We start from the raw sequence: 14,999 nt of genomic DNA on the forward strand, positions 1-14,999 counted from the left end.
ATTGTAGACCCAAGGTTATTGTAGTAGACCCAAGGTTCTTATTGTAGACCCAAGGTTATTATTGTAGACCCAAGGTTATTATTGTAGACCCAAGGTTCTTATTGTAGACCCAAGGTTATTATTGTAGACCCAAGGTTATTATTGTAGACCTAAGGTTCTTATTGTAGACCCAAGGTTCTTATTGTAGACCCAAGGTTATTATTGTAGACCCAAAGTTCTTATTGTAGACCCAAAGTTATTATTGTAGACCCACAGTTATTATTGTAGACCCAAGGTTATTATTGTAGACCCAAAGTTATTATTGTAGACCCAAGGTTATTATTGTAGACCCAAGGTTATTATTGTAGACCCAAGGTTATTATTGTAGACCCAAAGTTATTATTGTAGACCCAAGGTTATTATTGTAGACCCAAGGTTCTTATTGTAGACCCAAGGTTCTTATTGTAGACCCAAGGTTATTATTGTAGACTCAAGGTTGTTATTGTAGACCCACAGTTATTATTGTAGACCCAAGGTTCTTATTGTAGACCCAATGTTCTTATTGTAGACCCAAAGTTATTATTGTAGACCCAAAGTTATTATTGTAGACCCAAGGTTATTATTGTAGACCCAAGGTTCTTGTGGAAGGTCATTATTATTTAAATAAAAACATTCTGTATGTGTCCTGTGTTGATTTGGGTTGCCTCTATATGTTGCTACTTCTCTGATGATTATTGATGTTTGGGTTTCAGCCTCTCCGTCTCAGGTTCAGTGTTCAGCCTGCGGGAAATTGACGGTGAAGGATTTCATTGATAATGAATTAGTGTTTCTGACTTGAACAGAACATGGGGAGAATGGAGGGAGGGAGAGCGAGACGAATATTGATGGGGTCTGAGGTCCTCTGAGTGTGAAACAGGGAGCAAGAGAGAGACCTCATTAGCGAGCTACTCACCTGAATACAACCTTACTGTGTGCGTGAGTCTGTGTGCGTGAGTCTGTGTGTGTGTGTGAGTCTGTGTGTGAGTCTGTGTGTGAGTCTGTGTGCATGAGTCTGTGTGTGTGAGTCTGTGTGTGTGAGTCTGTGTGTGTGCGTCTGTGTGTGTGAGTCTGTGTGCATGAGTCTGTGTGCGCGAGTCTGTCTGTGTGAGTGAGTGTGTGCGTGAGTCTGTCTGTGTGCGTGAGTCTGTCTGTGTGCATAAATGAGTCTGTGTGCTCCTTCAGTTTGACTCACTCCCAGCACCATTTATCTGACTCAGTTATTGTAATGATCCCCTGCAGTCAGCATTCACTATAATCAGCCGTTTCCTCTGAATCCTAAATGGGAAGCGATCTGCCATGAGATGGGTTAGTGGTTGACATCCAGGTAGGAGACAGAGACCTGAGTGTTAACTACTTCCATTTGATCTGCGATACGGGCCAATACATTATTATGTTGTTGTAGGGATCTATCAAGGTAGCCTATTTACTAAGGGATTTACTGAGGGATTTACTAAGGGATTTACTGAGGGATTTACTGAGTGATTTACTGAGGGATTTACTGAGGGATTTACTGAGGGATTTACTGAGTGATTTACTGAGTGATTTACTGAGGGATTTACTGAGTGATTTACTAAGGGATTTACTGAGGGATTTACTGAGTGATTTACTGAGGGATTTACTGAGGGATTTACTGAGGGATTTACTGAGGGATTTACTAAGGGATTTACTGAGGGATTTACTGAGTGATTTACTGAGGGATTTACTGAGTGATTTACTGAGGGATTTACTGAGGGATTTACTGAGGGATTTACTGAGTGATTTACTGAGGGATTTACTGAGGGATTTACTGAGGGATTTACTGAGGGATTTACTGAGGGATTTACTGAGTGATTTACGGAGGGATTTACTGAGTGATTTACTGAGGGATTTACTGATGGATTTACTGAGGGACTTACTTAGGGATTTACTGAGGGGTTTACTAATGGACTTACTGAGGGACTTACTTAGGGATTTACTGAGGGGTTTACTAATGGACTTACTGAGGGACTTACTTAGGGATTTACTGAGGGGTTTACTGAGGGATTTACTAAGAGATGTACTAAGGTATTTACTAAGAGGTTACTAAGGTATTTACTAAGAGGTTACTAAGGTATTTACTAAGGTATTTACTAAGAGGTTACTAAGGTATTTACTAAGAGGTTACTAAGGTATTTACTAAGAGGTTACTAAGGTATTTACTAAGGTATTTACTAAGAGGTTACTAAGGTATTTACTAAGAGGTTACTAAGAGGTTACTAAGGTATTTACTAAGAGGTTACTAAGGTATTTACTAAGGTATTTACTAAGGTATTTACTAAGAGGTTACTAAGGTATTTACTAAGAGGTTACTAAAAGAGGTTACTAAGGTATTTACTAAGAGGTTACTAAGGTATTTACTAAGAGGTTACTAAGGTATTTACTAAGAGGTTACTAAGGTATTTACTAAGAGGTTACTAAGGTATTTACTAAGAGGTTACTAAGAGGTTACTAGGGTATTTACTAAGGTATTTACTAAGGTATTTACTAAGAGGTTACTAAAAGAGGTTACTAAGGTATTTACTAAGAGGTTACTAAGGTATTTACTAAGAGGTTACTAAGGTATTTACTAAGAGGTTACTAAGGTATTTACTAAGAGGTTACTAAGGTATTTACTAAGAGGTTACTAAGGTATTTACTAAGAGGTTACTAAGAGGTTACTAAGGTATTTACTAAGAGGTTACTAAAAGAGGTTACTAAGGTATTTACTAAGAGGTTACTAAGGTATTTACTAAGAGGTTACTAAGGTATTTACTAAGAGGTTACTAAGGTATTTACTAAGAGGTTACTAAGGTATTTACTAAGAGGTTACTAAGAGGTTACTAGGGTATTTACTAAGGTATTTACTAAGGTATTTACTAAGGTATTTACTAAGAGGTTACTAAAAGAGGTTACTAAGGTATTTACTAAGAGGTTACTAAGGTATTTACTAAGAGGTTACTAAGGTATTTACTAAGAGGTTACTAAGGTATTTACTAAGAGGTTACTAAGGTATTTACTAAGAGGTTACTAAGGTATTTACTAAGAGGTTACTAAGAGGTTACTAAGGTATTTACTAAGAGGTTACTAAGGTATTTACTAAGAGGTTACTAAAAGAGGATACTAAGGTATTTACTAAGAGGTTACTAAGGTATTTACTAAGAGGTTACTAAGGTATTTACTAAGAGGTTACTAAGGTATTTACTAAGAGGTTACTAAGAGGTTACTAAGGTATTTACTAAGAGGTTACTAAGGTATTTACTAAGAGGTTACTAAGGTATTTACTAAGAGGTTACTAAGGTATTTACTAAGAGGTTACTAAGGTATTTACTAAGAGGTTACTAAGAGGTTACTAAAGTATTTACTAAGAGGTTACTAAAGTATTTACTAAGAGGTTACTAAGGTATTTACTAAGAGGTTACTAAGGTATTTACTAAGAGGTTACTAAGGTATTTACTAAGAGGTTACTAAGAGGTTACTAAGGTATTTACTAAGAGGTTACTAAGGTATTTACTAAGAGGTTACTAAGGTATTTACTAAGAGGTTACTAAGGTATTTACTAAGAGGTTACTAAGGTATTTACTAAGAGGTTACTAAGGTATTTACTAAGAGGTTACTAAGAGGTTACTAAGAGGTTACTAAGGTATTTACTAAGAGGTTACTAAGGTATTTACTAAGAGGTTACTAAGGTATTTACTAAGAGGTTACTAAGGTATTTACTAAGAGGTTACTAAGAGGTTACTAAAGTATTTACTAAGAGGTTACTAAGGTATTTACTAAGAGGTTACTAAGAGGTTACTAAAGTATTTACTAAGAGGTTACTAAGGTATTTACTAAGAGGTTACTAAGGTATTTACTAAGAGGTTACTAAGAGGTTACTAAGGTATTTACTAAGAAGTTACTAAGGTATTTACTAAGAGACTGCTAAGGTATTTACTAAGGTATTTACTAAGAGGTTACTAAGAGGTTACTAAGGTATTTACTAAGAGGTTACTAAGGTATTGTTTTACCAGTAATCATCTTCTACATTATGTTGATATGCTGCCGTATCAGATGATGTTCACTGTATTTTATCATCCGTATGTTTTATAGTGTGCATCTCTTTTCCTCAGAGACAATAATAAAGAATAAAAAAAAAAGTTTCTTTGTGATTTTCTATGTGGTTATTGCAGTACGTCATGGTATTTAGTGTGTTCTTACAGGGGTATTCTCTCTCTCTCTCTCTCTCTCTCTGCTCTCTCTCTCTCTGCTCTCTCTCTCTCTCTCCCCTCAGAGGGTGTGTGTGAGATCTGGCTGACCAGTGAGGACACCGGGGCTTATGGGAAGGACATCGGGACAGACCTGCCCACTCTGCTATGGAGACTAGTGGAAGAAATTCCCGAAGGAGCTATGCTGAGACTGGGCATGACCAACCCTCCGTACATCCTGGAGCACCTAGAGGTACCGTCACTGTGTGTGTGTGTGTGTGTGTGTGTGTGTGTCTGACAGTGTGTGTGTTAGTGTATGAATGGGTGTATGCGTCTCTCTGTGTGTGTGTCTCTGACAGTGTGAGTTAGTGTATGAATGTGTGTGTGTGTGTGTGTGTGTGTGTGTGTGTGTGTGTGTGTGTGTGCATAAGTGTGTGTCTGACAGCATGTGTGTGTGTTAGTGTATGTATCTGACAGTATGTATGTGTGTTTGTGTGTGTTAGTGTATGAGTGTGTGTATATGTCTGAGAGTGTGTGTGTGTTAGTGGGTGTGTGTCTCTGACAGTGTGTGTGTGTGTTAGTGTATGAGTGTGTGTATGTGTCTGACACTGTGTGTGTGTTAGTGGGTGTCTGGCAGTGTGTGTGTGTGTGTGTGTGTTAGTGTATGAGTGTGTGTATATGTCTGACAGTGTGTGTGTGTTAGTGTATGAGTGTGTGTATATGTCTGACGGTGTGTGTGTGTTAGCGTCTGATGTGCCACACTAGTAACATGGTAGAGGTACTGTGACGAGCTGTTTTAATTGGCTGGGGGGTTCATTGAGGCTGTAATGTGGTCCCCGTATGTATAGGCCACGTTTATGCTCTGATACATTCAAATTATAACCTGACCAAGCTTCCTGCTAATGAAGGAAATAACAGTTAAATGCTAATTAGTCGTGTAATTTTGATAGTTGGATGTATATGGAGGACAGTGGGAAGGCATTTTTTTTCATGCAATGGGTTCCTCCGCCTAGCGATGGGTTTGTCTGCCTAGCGATGGGTTCATCGGCCTAACGATGGGTTTGTCTGCCTAGCGATGGGTATGTCTTCCTAGCGATGGGTTCCTCTGCCTAGCGATGGGTTTGTCTGCCTAGCGATGGGTTCATCCGCCTAGCGATGGGTTTGTCTGCCTAGCGATGGGTTCGTCTGCCTAGCGATGGGTTTGTCTGCCTAGCGTTGGGTTCATCCGCCTAGCGATGGGTTTGTCTGCCTAGCGATGGGTTCGTCCGCCTAGCGATGGGTTCGTCTGTCTAGTGATGGGTTCGTCTGCCTAGCGATGGGTTCGTCTGCCTAGCGATGAGTATGTCTGCCTAGCGATGGGTTCCTCCGCCTAGCAATGGGTTCCTCCGCCTAGCGATGGGTTCCTCCGCCTAGCGATGGGTTCCTCCGCCTAGCGATGGGTTCCTCCGCCTAGCGATGGGTTCCTCCGCCTAGCGATGGGTTTGTCCGCCTAGCGATGGGTTCCTCCGCCTAGCGATGGGTTTGTCCGCCTAGCGATGGGTTCCTCCGCCTAGCGATGGGTTCGTCCGTCTAGCGATGGGTTCGTCCGCCTAGCGATGGGTTCATCCGCCTAGCGATGGGTTTGTCTGCCTAGCGATGGGTTCGTCCGCCTAGCGATGGGTTCGTCTGTCTAGTGATGGGTTCGTCTGCCTAGCGATGGGTTCGTCTGCCTAGCGATGAGTATGTCTGCCTAGCGATGGGTTCCTCCGCCTAGCGATGGGTTCCTCCGCCTAGCGATGGGTTCCTCCGCCTAGCGATGGGTTCCTCCGCCTAGCGATGGGTTCCTCCGCCTAGCGATGGGTTCCTCCGCCTAGCGATGGGTTCCTCCGCCTAGCGATGGGTTTGTCCGCCTAGCGATGGGTTCCTCCGCCTAGCGATGGGTTTGTCCGCCTAGCGATGGGTTCCTCCGCCTAGCGATGGGTTCGTCCGTCTAGCGATGGGTTTGTCTGCCTAGCGATGGGTTCATCCGCCTAGCGATGGGTTTGTCTGCCTAGCGATGGGTTCGTCTGCCTAGCGATGGGTTTGTCTGCCTAGCGTTGGGTTCATCCGCCTAGCGATGGGTTTGTCTGCCTAGCGATGGGTTCGTCCGCCTAGCGATGGGTTCGTCTGTCTAGTGATGGGTTCGTCTGCCTAGCGATGGGTTCGTCTGCCTAGCGATGAGTATGTCTGCCTAGCGATGGGTTCCTCCGCCTAGCAATGGGTTCCTCCGCCTAGCGATGGGTTCCTCCGCCTAGCGATGGGTTCCTCCGCCTAGCGATGGGTTCCTCCGCCTAGCGATGGGTTCCTCCGCCTAGCGATGGGTTTGTCCGCCTAGCGATGGGTTCCTCCGCCTAGCGATGGGTTTGTCCGCCTAGCGATGGGTTCCTCCGCCTAGCGATGGGTTCGTCCGTCTAGCGATGGGTTCGTCCGCCTAGCGATGGGTTCATCCGCCTAGCGATGGGTTTGTCTGCCTAGCGATGGGTTCGTCCGCCTAGCGATGGGTTCGTCTGTCTAGTGATGGGTTCGTCTGCCTAGCGATGGGTTCGTCTGCCTAGCGATGAGTATGTCTGCCTAGCGATGGGTTCCTCCGCCTAGCGATGGGTTCCTCCGCCTAGCGATGGGTTCCTCCGCCTAGCGATGGGTTCCTCCGCCTAGCGATGGGTTCCTCCGCCTAGCGATGGGTTCCTCCGCCTAGCGATGGGTTCCTCCGCCTAGCGATGGGTTTGTCCGCCTAGCGATGGGTTCCTCCGCCTAGCGATGGGTTTGTCCGCCTTGCGATGGGTTCCTCCGCCTAGCGATGGGTTCGTCCGTCTAGCGATGGGTTCGTCCGCCTAGCGATGGGTTCGTCCGCCTAGCGATGGGTTCCTCCGCCTATCGATGGGTTCCTCCGCCTAGCGATGGGTTCGTCCGTCTAGCGATAGGTTTGTCCGCCTAGCGATGGGTTCGTCCGCCTAGCGATGGGTTCGTCCGCCTAGCGATGGGTTCGTCCGCCTAGCGATGGGTTTGTCCGCCTAGCGATGGGTTCGTCCGCCTAACGATGGGTTCGTCCGTCTAGCGTTGGGTTCGTCCGCCTAGCGATGGGTTCGTCCGTCTAGCGATGGGTTCGTCCGTCTAGCGATGGGTTCGTCCGTCTAGCGATGGGTTCGTCCGTCTAGCGATGGGTTCGTCCGCCTAGCGATGGGTTCGTCCGTCTAGCGATGGGTTTGTCCGCCTAACGATGGGTTCGTCCGCCTAGCGATGGTTTCGTCCGCCTAGCGATGGGTTCGTCCGCCTAGCGATGGGTTCGTCCGTCTAGCGATGGGTTCGTCCGCCTAGCGATGGGTTCGTCCGCCTAGCGATGGGTTCGTCCGTCTAGCGATGGGTTCGTCCGTCTAGCGATGGGTTCGTCCGCCTAGCGATGGGTTTGTCCGCCTAGCGATGGGTTCGTCCGCCTAGCGATGGGTTCGTCCGTCTAGCGATGGGTTCGGCCGCCTAGCGATGGGTTCGTCCGCCTAGCGATGGGTTCGTCCGTCTAGCGATGGGTTCGTCCGCCTAGCGATGGGTTCGTCCGTCTAGCGATGGGTTCGTCCGTCTAGCGATGGGTTCGTCCGCCTAGCGATGGGTTCGTCCGCCTAGCGATGGGTTCGTCCGCCTAGCGATGGGTTCGTCCGCCTAGCGATGGGTTCGTCCGCCTAGCGATGGGTTCGTCCGTCTAGCGATGGGTTCGTCCGACCTAGTGATGGGTTCGTCCGCCTAGCGATGAGTTCGTCTGTCTAGCGATGGGTTCGTCCGCCTAGCGATGGGTTCGTCTGCCTAGCGCTGGGTTCGTCTGCCTAGCGCTGGGTTCGTCCGCCTAGCGCTGGGTTCGTCTGCCTAGCGCTGGGTTCGTCCGATCTAACGATGGGTTCATACGTTCAGCAGATGAACTTGTTATTTTGTTGTTGTTGTTCTCTCTCTTTATACAGTTCAATATGTGTGTGAATGATTGAACCAGAGTTCAGTGAACCCGTAGCTCCAGTAGTCAGTCTTTATAATATGTGTGTGAATGATTGAACCAGAGTTCAGTGAACCCGTAGCTCCAGTAGTCAGTCTGTATAATATGTGTGTGAATGATTGAACTAGAGTTCAGTGAACCAGTAGCTCCAGTAGTCAGTCTGTATAATATGTGTGTGAATGATTGAACTAGAGTTCAGTGAACCAGTAGCTCCAGTAGTCAGTCTGTATAATATGTGTGTGAATGATTGAACCAGAGTTCTGTGAACCAGTAGCTCCAGTCTGTATAAAGTGCCATCGGTTGTGTTCTTCCAACCAGCTAAAGGGCAGATCTGTCTGGTTTGGGGCCTTTTTTTTCCCTTTCTCAGATACTTCAGATATTACGTCGCCTGCTATTGGACAAAAAAAATAAATCAAAGTAAATGGTTTTGATTCGGCGAGGAAAATGCCAAGTGCACTCTTCTAAGCCACTCACGTCGGTTACTTCTGACACATCCGGAAAATACCAACGCCATTTTGGTGATTGGTGCTGTTAGATCCAGATTGGTCTCACGGGCATTTCATTTTGACATTATTATATATTTCACCTTTAATGGATCTACTTTCTGTCTCTCTCCGAGACATGAAAATATATCTTAACAAAGCCTAGTGCTTCCTGTTTGACATTTTCCTTTTTTTCTCCCTTTTTATTTCTGAGCGGTCGGTCTCGCTACTGCGATGACGGAGTGACAGGGGGAAAAGGGTAGCAAATTGCAGGCTGATTTGAGTTGTGAAGAGCTCTGTGATCCTGTGGCGTATTAACACCTTCGGTAAGGAAGGCGTTTAGCACAGCATTAAAGCCCAGAGACAGTCAGAGAACCAGAGGGGCGTTTAGCACAGCATTAAAGCCCAGAGACAGTCAGAGAACCAGAGGGGCGTTTAGCACAGCATTAAAGCCCAGAGACAGTCAGAGAACCAGAGGGGCGTTTAGCACAGCATTAAAGCCCAGAGACAGTCAGAGAACCAGAGGGGCGTTTAGCACAGCATTAAAGCCCAGAGACAGTCAGAGAACCAGAGGGGCGTTTAGCACAGCATTAAAGCCCAGAGACAGTCAGAGAACCAGAGGGGTGTTTAGCACAGCATTAAAGCCCAGAGACAGTCAGAGAACCAGAGGGGCGTTTAGCACAGCATTAAAGCCCAGAGACAGTCAGAGAACCAGAGGGGCGTTTAGCACAGCATTAAAGCCCAGAGACAGTCAGAGAACCAGAGGGGCGTTTAGCACAGCATTAAAGCCCAGAGACAGTCAGAGAACCAGAGGGGCGTTTAGCACAGCATTAAACCCCAGAGACAGTCAGAGAACCAGAGGGGCGTTTAGCACAGCATTAAAGCCCAGAGACAGTCAGAGAACCAGAGGGGCGTTTAGCACAGCATTAAAGCCCAGAGACAGTCAGAGAACCAGAGGGGTGTTTAGCACAGCATTAAAGCCCAGAGACAGTCAGAGAACCAGAGGGGTGTTTAGCACAGCATTAAAGCCCAGAGACAGTCAGAGAACCAGAGGGGCGTTTAGCACAGCATTAAAGCCCAGAGACAGTCAGAGAACCAGAGGGGCGTTTAGCACAGCATTAAAGCCCAGAGACAGTCAGAGAACCAGAGGGGCGTTTAGCACAGCATTAAAGCCCAGAGACAGTCAGAGAACCAGAGGGGCGTTTAGCACAGCATTAAAGCCCAGAGACAGTCAGAGAACCAGAGGGGCGTTTAGCACAGCATTAAAGCCCAGAGACAGTCAGAGAACCAGAGGGGCGTTTAGCACAGCATTAAAGCCCAGAGACAGTCAGAGAACCAGAGGGGCGTTTAGCACAGCATTAAAGCCCAGAGACAGTCAGAGAACCAGAGGGGCGTTTAGCACAGCATTAAAGCCCAGAGACAGTCAGAGAACCAGAGGGGCGTTTAGCACAGCATTAAAGCCCAGAGACAGTCAGAAAACCAGAGGGGCGTTTAGCACAGCATTAAAGCCCAGAGACAGTCAGAGAACCAGAGGGGCGTTTAGCACAGCATTAAAGCCCAGAGACAGTCAGAGAACCAGAGGGGCGTTTAGCACAGCATTAAAGCCCAGAGACAGTCAGAGAACCAGAGGGGCGTTTAGCACAGCATTAAAGCCCAGAGACAGTCAGAGAACCAGAGGGGCGTTTAGCACAGCATTAAAGCCCAGAGACAGAGAACCAGAGGGGCGTTTAGCACAGCATTAAAGCCCAGAGACAGAGAACCAGAGGGGTGTTTAGCACAGCATTAAAGCCCAGAGACAGTCAGAGAACCAGAGGGGCGTTTAGCACAGCATTAAAGCCCAGAGACAGTCAGAGAACCAGAGGGGTGTTTAGCACAGCATTAAAGCCCAGAGACAGTCAGAGAACCAGAGGGGCGTTTAGCACAGCATTAAAGCCCAGAGACAGTCCGAGAACCAGAGGGGCGTTTAGCACAGCATTAAAGCCCAGAGACAGAGAACCAGAGGGGTGTTTAGCACAGCATTAAAGCCCAGAGACAGTCAGAGAACCAGAGGGGCGTTTAGCACAGCATTAAAGCCCAGAGACAGTCAGAGAACCAGAGGGGCGTTTAGCACAGCATTAAAGCCCAGAGACAGAGAACCAGAGGGGCGTTTAGCACAGCATTAAAGCCCAGAGACAGAGAACCAGAGGGGTGTTTAGCACAGCATTAAAGCCCAGAGACAGTCAGAGAACCAGAGGGGCGTTTAGCACAGCATTAAAGCCCAGAGACAGTCAGAGAACCAGAGGGGCGTTTAGCACAGCATTAAAGCCCAGAGACAGTCAGAGAACCAGAGGGGCGTTTAGCACAGCATTAAAGCCCAGGGACAGTCAGAGAACCAGAGGGGCGTTTAGCACAGCATTAAAGCCCAGGGACAGTCAGAGAACCAGAGGGGCGTTTAGCACAGCATTAAAGCACAGAGACAGTCAGTGAACCAGAGGGGTGTTTAGCACAGCATTAAACCCCAGAGACAGTCAGAGAACCAGAGGGGCGTTTAGCACAGCATTAAAGCCCAGAGACAGTCAGAGAACCAGAGGGGCGTTTAGCACAGCATTAAAGCCCAGAGACAGTCAGAGAACCAGAGGGGCGTTTAGCACAGCATTAAAGCCCAGACACAGTCAGAGAACCAGAGGGGCGTTTAGCACAGCATTAAAGCCCAGAGACAGTCAGAGAACCAGAGGGGCGTTTAGCACAGCATTAAAGCCCAGAGACAGTCAGAGAACCAGAGAGGTGTTTAGCACAGCATTAAAGCCCAGAGACAGTCAGAGAACCAGAGGGGTGTTTAGCACAGTATTAAAGCCCAGAGACAGTCAGAGAACCAGAGGGGCGTTTAGCACAGCATTAAAGCCCAGAGACAGTCAGAGAACCAGAGAGGCGTTTAGCACAGCATTAAAGCCCAGAGACAGTCAGAGAACCAGAGAGGTGTTTAGCACAGCATTAAATCCCAGAGACAGTCAGAGAACCAGAGAGGCGTTTAGCACAGCATTAAAGCCCAGAGACAGTCAGAGAACCAGAGGGGTGTTTAGCACAGCATTAAAGCCCAGAGACAGTCAGAGAACCAGAGGGGTGTTTAGCACAGCATTAAAGCCCAGAGACAGTCAGAGAACCAGAGGGGCGTTTAGCACAGCATTAAACCCCAGAGACAGTCAGAGAACCAGAGAGGTGTTTAGCACAGCATTAAAGCCCAGAGACAGTCAGAGAACCAGAGGGGCGTTTAGCACAGCATTAAAGCCCAGAGACAGTCAGAGAACCAGAGGGGCGTTTAGCACAGCATTAAAGCCCAGAGACAGTCAGAGAACCAGAGGGGCGTTTAGCACAGCATTAAAGCCCAGAGACAGTCAGAGAACCAGAGGGGCGTTTAGCACAGCATTAAAGCCCAGAGACAGTCAGAGAACCAGAGGGGCGTTTAGCACAGCATTAAAGCCCAGAGACAGTCAGAGAACCAGAGGGGCGTTTAGCACAGCATTAAAGCCCAGAGACAGTCAGAGAACCAGAGGGGCGTTTAGCACAGCATTAAAGCCCAGAGACAGTCAGAGAACCAGAGGGGTGTTTAGCACAGCATTAAAGCCCAGAGACAGTCAGAGAACCAGAGAGGTGTTTAGCACAGCATTAAAGCCCAGAGACAGTCAGAGAACCAGAGGGGTGTTTAGCACAGTATTAAAGCCCAGAGACAGTCAGAGAACCAGAGGGGCGTTTAGCACAGCATTAAAGCCCAGAGACAGTCAGAGAACCAGAGAGGCGTTTAGCACAGCATTAAAGCCCAGAGACAGTCAGAGAACCAGAGAGGTGTTTAGCACAGCATTAAAGCCCAGAGACAGTCAGAGAACCAGAGAGGCGTTTAGCACAGCATTAAAGCCCAGAGACAGTCAGAGAACCAGAGGGGTGTTTAGCACAGCATTAAAGCCCAGAGACAGTCAGAGAACCAGAGGGGTGTTTAGCACAGCATTAAAGCCCAGAGACAGTCAGAGAACCAGAGGGGCGTTTAGCACAGCATTAAACCCCAGAGACAGTCAGAGAACCAGAGAGGTGTTTAGCACAGCATTAAAGCCCAGAGACAGTCAGAGAACCAGAGGGGCGTTTAGCACAGCATTAAAGCCCAGAGACAGTCAGAGAACCAGAGGGGCGTTTAGCACAGCATTAAAGCCCAGAGACAGTCAGAGAACCAGAGGGGCGTTTAGCACAGCATTAAAGCCCAGAGACACTCAGAGAACCAGAGGGGCGTTTAGCATAGCATTAAAGCCCAGAGACAGTCAGAGAACCAGAGAGGTGTTTAGCACAGCATTAAAGCCCAGAGACAGTCAGAGAACCAGAGGGGCGTTTAGCACAGCATTAAAGCCCAGAGACAGTCAGAGAACCAGAGGGGCGTTTAGCACAGCATTAAAGCCCAGAGACAGTCAGAGAACCAGGGGGGCGTTTAGCACAGCATTAAAGCCCAGAGACAGTCAGAGAACCAGAGGGGCGTTTAGCACAGCATTAAAGCCCAGAGACAGTCAGAGAACCAGAGGGGCGTTTAGCACAGCATTAAAGCCCAGAGACAGTCAGAGAACCAGAGGGGTGTTTAGCACAGCATTAAAGCCCAGGGACAGTCAGAGAACCAGAGGGGCGTTTAAGCACAGCATTAAGAGAGAGAGGACAGTCTATATGAAGGGGTAGGTAGGGAAGGGATGGAGAGAGAGGACAGTCTATATGAAGGGGTAGGTAGGGCAGGGATAGAGAGAGGACAGTCTATATGAAGGGGTAGGCATTGAAGGGATAGAGAGAGAGAGGACAGTCTATATGAAGGGATGGAGAGATGACAGTCTATATGATGTGTTGGGGAGGGATGGAGAGAGAAGACAGTATATATATATGAAGGGGTAGGCAGGGATGGGATGGAGAAGGGAAGGAGAGAGAGGACATTCTATATGAAGGGGTAGGCAGGGAGGGATGGAGAGAGAGGACAGTCTATGAAGGGATGGAGAGAGGACAGTCTATAGGAAGGGGTAGGCAGGGAAGGGATGGAGAGAGGACAGTCTATATGAAGGGGTGGAGAGAGAGGACAGTCTATAGGAAGGGGTAGGCAGGGAAGGGATGGAGAAGGGAAGGAGAGAGAGAGGACAATCTATATGAAGGGGTAGGCAGGGAGGGATGGAGAGAGAGGACAGTCTATGAAGGGATGGATAGAGGACAGTCTATAGGAAGGGGTAGGCAGGGAAGGGATGGAGAGAGGACAGTCTATATGAAGGGGTGGAGAGAGAGGACAGTCTATAGGAAGGGGTAGGCAGGGAAGGGATGGAGAGAGAGGACAGTCTATATGAAGGGGTGGAGAGAGAGGACAGTCTATATGAAGGGATGGAGAGAGAGGACAGTCTATATGAAGGGGTAGGCAGGGAAGGGATGGAGAGAGGAAGGTCTATATGATGTGATGGGGAGGGATGGAGCGAGATGACAGTCTATATGATGTGATGGGGAGGGATGGAGCGAGAGGACAGTCTATATGATGTGATGGGGAGGGATGGAGAGAGGACAGTCTATATGATGTGATGGGGAGGGATGGAGAGAGAGGACAGTCTATATGATGTGATGGGGAGGGATGAAAAGAGAGGGAGGAGAGAGGACAGTCGATACGCAGAGTGTAAGGCTATGGTCAAAATTATTGCCCTTTTTATGTCTGCCTGCAGTTTGAAGGAAGTTGCTAACTAGCACTATTGCTAACTAGTGTGAGCGCAATGACTGGAAGTCTATGGTAACTGCTAGCATGCTAGTAGATACCATATACTTCCAGTCGTTGCGCTAAAGCTAGTTAGCATCCCTTTAATTTGAAGCTTCTAGATGCTTCAGAAACTATATAGACATTCTCTGCTGCTGACACCCTGTTGAACACTGTGCCTCTACTGTGGAGGCTGGGGACTGACACCCTGTTGAACACTGTGGACTCTACTGTGGAGGCTGGGGACTGACACCCTGTTGAACACTGTGCCTCTACTGTGGAGGCTGGGGACTGACACCCTGTTGAACACTGTGGACTCTACTGTGGAGGCTGGGGACTGACACCCTGTTGAACACTGTGGTGTCTACTGTGGAGGCTGGGGACTGACACCCTGTTGAACACTGTGGTCTCTACTGTGGAGGCTGGGGACTGACACCCTGTTGAACACTGTGGACTCTACTGTGGAGGCTGGGGACTGACACCCTGTTGAACACTGTGGTCTCTACTGTGGAGGCTGGGGACTGACACCCTGTTGAACACTGTGGTCTCTACTGTGGAGGCTGGGGACTGACACCCTGTTGACCACTGTGGACTCTACTGTGGAG

The 14,999-nt window shown here is 47.8% G+C and overlaps 1 protein-coding gene across 1 annotated transcript in view; it reads left to right on the forward strand.

The window, feature by feature from the left end:
• LOC139419385 (CDK5 regulatory subunit associated protein 1-like 1) overlaps positions 1-14,999 on the forward strand; it is a 748,160-nt gene that overhangs the window by 415,835 nt on the left and 317,326 nt on the right. The window contains exon 9 of the mRNA XM_071169333.1: positions 4,286-4,452. Coding sequence (XP_071025434.1) covers positions 4,286-4,452 — 167 coding nt within the window. The remainder of the gene's footprint in view (positions 1-4,285; positions 4,453-14,999) is intronic.

The sequence above is a fragment of the Oncorhynchus clarkii genome, chromosome 2 (assembly GCF_045791955.1).
Source record: "Oncorhynchus clarkii lewisi isolate Uvic-CL-2024 chromosome 2, UVic_Ocla_1.0, whole genome shotgun sequence".
NCBI classification, from domain to species: Eukaryota; Metazoa; Chordata; class Actinopteri; order Salmoniformes; family Salmonidae; genus Oncorhynchus; species Oncorhynchus clarkii.